Source organism: Lactuca saligna, chromosome 7 (assembly GCF_052625555.1).
Source record: "Lactuca saligna cultivar CGN05327 chromosome 7, ASM5262555v1, whole genome shotgun sequence".
NCBI lineage: Eukaryota > Viridiplantae > Streptophyta > Magnoliopsida > Asterales > Asteraceae > Lactuca > Lactuca saligna.
The window spans coordinates 33459402-33464528 of record NC_136423.1 but is presented as its reverse complement, the minus strand read 5'-3'; the positions used below and the strand labels follow the sequence as shown (position 1 = coordinate 33464528).

The 5127-nt window shown below is 32.5% G+C and overlaps 1 protein-coding gene across 1 annotated transcript; it reads right to left on the bottom strand.

Annotated features, from left to right (window-relative positions):
• Positions 1-640: 640 nt before the first annotated feature.
• On the bottom strand, positions 641-1731 carry LOC145005558 (glutathione S-transferase F9-like). Its single transcript, XM_078964644.1, has 3 exons — positions 1498-1731; positions 1375-1423; positions 641-1220 (listed from the first exon to the last, which is right to left on the bottom strand). Exons 1-3 carry the CDS (start codon positions 1639-1641, stop codon positions 769-771), a joined length of 645 nt encoding a protein of 214 aa, XP_078820770.1. The 5' UTR covers positions 1642-1731; the 3' UTR covers positions 641-768.
• Between the last annotated feature and the right edge of the window lie 3396 nt (positions 1732-5127).

Genomic DNA, 5127 nt, shown 5'->3' with positions numbered 1-5127 from the left:
GAGACAAAAGAAGCGCAGGAGCTGAAGGCGGTGACAGGCTCGAAGATGGTTGAAGCATCGAAGGTGATGGCAATATGGCTGCTCCATTGCTCCTCTCGGCTGCTTTCCCCTTTTGTTGACGGCTGTGGAGGTGGGTAGCACACGAAGTGAACATAGGGTGTTTGGGCTATTTGATCGACGGGAAAGAAAATGAAGGAGGAAGGGAGTTGCAGAGGTGGGGGCAGCCACCAGTTCTTCTTCCCTTGCTGGTGGTATCCAAGAACGAGAGATAGAGAGAGAGAGAGAGAGAGAGAGAGAGAGAGAGAGAGAGAGAGAGAGAGAGAGAGAAGACCCATTTTTATATTTAATAATAATAATAATTTTAAAAAGGGAAAGAAAAATGAAAAATAAATTCATTAAGGGTATAATAGTCTTTTTAGTTTGGACAGGGACCAAAATTGCATGTAAACCAGCCCAAAAGGACCACCAATCCAAAAAAATCAAGGTTTGGATTAAAACCCCAAAAAAATGCATACGGGACCATTTTTGCAATTTTGTCTTTTTTTTATATGTATATATATTTTCTTCGTATTCTGTATACAAATATGTATTTTTTATACTAAAAAGATAATATTTTTTTCTGAATATTTTAAAAACATAGTTACCTTTTAAGTGGTATACAAATTTATTGATAGATTGACACAAGACTCAAAGTAGACATCTTACACATTCATCACTCGAAGCTAAAGCTTTATTCTATCAAACATACATGACCTATGAAGTTCGAACTCAAAAAGGATATCCGAACTCCAAACATTTCTTCCAAGAAGGCCGACTGCTAATATCATCCCACCAAGCACTCACATGTTTCCTTTCCTTTATCATATACCCTTTCCCACAGGGACCAACCAAGTAGTCTGTAAAAGGAAGGTGACTCAGGTCTGCAAGGCTAAAGAAATCTCCACCCAAATACTTGCTTTTCGAAAGCCGATCTTCATATACATCCAACACTTTCGCAAGCTTCTCCTCGCTTTCTTTGATCACTTTCTCATCTCTCGTTATCCCAAACTTCGGGCTGAACATAATTTGGATCACCAGATTGTTAACCGGTGGGTGGAAGTTATGGGCCTCGACTTCTAGCCATTGTTGTACCAGACCCTGTTCTTCGATTGTCTTTCCCAGTAAATCGGTTCCTTGTGTCTTGTACTTTTCGGCATAGTATCGGATGATAGCTCGTGATTCTGCTCAGTAAGAAACACAACCAAATAATATCAACACATCATAAAATTCTCGTTTTCCCCCAATTTGATGAACAACTGTGAGTTGTAGATTGATGAATAGTATGAACAATTCTCCCCCAAAAGTTTTGCTGTATTAGGGATTTTGTGTACTTACCGAAGAGAGTGTAATCGCCATCTTGAATTACTGGAAGAGATCCAAACGGCTGTGGTTCATCGTATAAAATTCAGTACATAACTGAAAATCGAACCACAAATTAAAGGATTTGATGGTTGATACCTGTAACTTCAGGAACTCGGGAGTATGATTTTCACCTGTGAATAGATCGACATGAACTGTTTCGAAGTCGATTTGTTTTTCGATGAGACAAACCATGACTCGTTTCGGCGATGCGTAAAGAGGTCCGTACACCTTCACCACCATTTTTACTTTTCCTCCACACAGACAGAACTCAGAAGGTGAGTGAATGAGTGTATCCAAAACTATCAAGTGATGTTTTTATTTTGGATATTCGTCATAACCCATCTGTCAAAACATTTATTCATTTATTTTGTTTTTATATTAATATTATTAAAAAAAAAAAGTCTATCAGGGTTATAAAAGTTGTCTTTTAGTAAATTGGTAGAGTTTTGAATATTTGGACTAACTTTATTCAATGGAATGAATGAATGATCGGTGTTACCATAAAATCATATTCTTCCAGATTAAAAAAAAAAACTGCCAACATAGTTCGAGAAGCTTGTATTTGTTTTTCTGCAAAAGCAAACTGATAACTTTTTCCGTGACATTTATTCATTCACGAGGTATTAATATTATCATCTTTCTCATACAACTGACTGTAGACTAGTAGACTGTAGTTGGTATTCGTGAAGAGTTTTTTTTTTTTTTTTGGAAACTGCAAATTTTATAAGAACAAGTGCTTAGAAAGTGACTAGAGAGGGCAAAAAACAAAACCACAACAACATTTAGGAATATTAAAAGGTAAGCACCACCAAACCATCCACTTATTTCAAAAATACTTTTTTTTATGTTTCACCCAATTAAACATTAGAGTAAATTATATGAATGGTCCCTTTAGTTTGAGTAATTTATGCATTTTATCTCTAACTTATTTTTTATAACTTGGACGATCCTTATAATTTGGTTTTGTTGCGTGTTGGATCACTTCCAAACATAAAAAGACTATTATGTCCTTATTAAAAGACAAAAAGTTTATTTTTACTATGAGAGATATGAGTCTTAAATCTTCAAACATTGTCTCTCTGATCGTTCTTCACACTCTCGCCTGAAGGTTTACTTCACCAAAATTCATTGTCGTAGTTTATCACCAAAAGAAGTCACGGGAGTTCATCACTAAAACAAGTCGCCGCCCCACTAAAACTACTCACCAGAGTTCATCGATCTCTCCGGAAACTGTAGATTGTCGAGATCTGTCATCGTCTCTTCTTCTCTTCTGATTGTATTTCTATCGATTGTAGCTTGAACTGTATTTGTTGCTGGAAAGATATCGGAGTACCAGGAACGGATTTCGGAAAGATGTTGGAGTAAAGGAATTATCGGAAAAATAAAAAGGCAAGGGGTGAGTTGGTGGAATGCTAAAGAGATGGAGGGACCTATTAGATTTAATAAGTATATAAGATGTAAGTAAGTTAAAAAAGAAATTAATTAGGTTAACATAGTCTTTTTATGTCTGGAAGGGACCAAAGACACAACAAAACTAAACCATAGCGATTGTCCGAATTAAAAAAATAAGTTCGGGACCAAGCGTGCAAATTACCACAAACCATATGGACTATTCGTATAATTTACTCCAAACACTAAATTGAGAACACCATCTACCACCTTTGACGAGGAAGTACACACCTTGTGGTAAAGCTTATCATTTTGCGCTTTCCAAGTACACCAAATTAACCCGTCATTACAAATAAAATAACATTTAATGGCACAAAAGTGTGATATTAAAAACCGAAAAAATACCACTAAAAACCCTCTAAGGAATCAGTGGCACAAAATAAAAGTGTCACTAAAGGTTTTTAGTGACACTTTTTGATTGTGTCGTTGCAGGTTTATTCAGTTTTAGTGACATTTTTATTACTATGCCACTATAGTAGTTTTAGTGACATTTTTATTACTATGCCACTATAGTAGTACCTGGAGGTTTTAGTCGCACTATTTATATGCCATTGTTTTTAATCTAAATTAATTACTATGCCACTATAGTACCTATAGGTTTTTGTGGCACTATTTGTATGCCATTGTTTTTAATCTAAAGTAAATATTATTTTCATATTTTTATTGACTTTTTTTATCATAAAAAAATATATTAATAAATTAGGTTCGATTTGTTTTAACTTTATATAAAATATAAAACAATAATAATACAATTAAGATAATAAACACAATATCATTAAATCAATTCAAACTTATATAACAATATTGTCAATATTTAAAACACAAATGTTTTAAAAAAAATTAAAAATTCTGAATGTTGCACTAGTAGAACTCAAAACATAAAACTATCAAACTAAATATTGTTTTGGAAGGAGCACCAAACTTGATTTTAGATAAACAACCTTCATGCAACTTAAATCTTGTTTTTTTGAGCTTTTCAAATTCACTTGATAAAGCTTGTGTCTTGACAACCTCTTTTACTACTTGACAAACCTGTAATGTCACAGCAGCATAGCATCTATAAGCAAGCAACAAGAAAGAGTCATAACTTATATATATATATATATATATATATATATATATATATATATATATATATATATATATATATATATATATATATTATTTTGTTTCTACTAACTATTGTGTGCTAGAATGCACACATCTAGACCACCGGATGTAATAGAATCAAAGATCGTGATATGAGAGTCTATGATATTACAATAGGGTAACATGCACCATATAATCACATAATTTTCAACATAAGGGTATTTTGGTCAATTTACCTATATTAAAAAAGGAAATTTTCGGATTTTAAGGGATAATTAATTCTTTTATGAGTAAATTACTGAATTCGTCCCCGTGGTTTGGTCAAAATTGCACGTTTGGTCCGTAATTTTTTTTTTGCACTTGGATCGTCCCTGTGGTTTAATTTTGTTGCATTTTTCGTTCCTGTGGTTTGATTTTGTTTCATTTTTCGTCCCTTACATACATAAAATTAGGGACCAAACATGCAATTTTTACCAAACCATATGGACGAAAAACGCAACAAAATCAAACCATAGGGACGATCCGAGTGCAAAAAAAAAAAAGTTAAGGACCAAACGTGCAATTTTGACCAAACCACAGGGACGATTTCAGTAATTTACTCTTCTTTTATTTTTAAAAATATGAATACTTTAAATTAATTCAAATTTAAAAATCCGACTTTATTCTGTCAGAATGACAGAATGCCAACCATAAACTAGTAAATATATTTTCGATTTTATTCTTGCAGAATACATTTTCAATGCAGTTATATTTGATAAGTGATCTAATTTAAGAATAAGATATTATTCATATACATCCAACATCCGAAATAAATACAAATTCATACATATTCTTACAGACTAATATCCTTATACATTTTAATATAGTTATACATATTCTAACATCATTCGTGAATATACAATCATTAAACAAATACACCTGATCATCTTCAATGATCCATATAATCAACTTGATCTTTACATATATACTTGTTGTGGAACTCGATTCCAAATATTTCTCTTATATGATCAATATTGAATTCTTTCTTTATGCAATTCTGAAAGAATAAGATACATTACTCGTTAGTATTACCAGTTAAACAAATATATTTATTGTTAACAAACATTCTAATAGAATGCATTTATATAAATAAATTCTAACAGAATACATTATAGAAGCACTTAAATCATAGTCTTTTCTTCTATATAC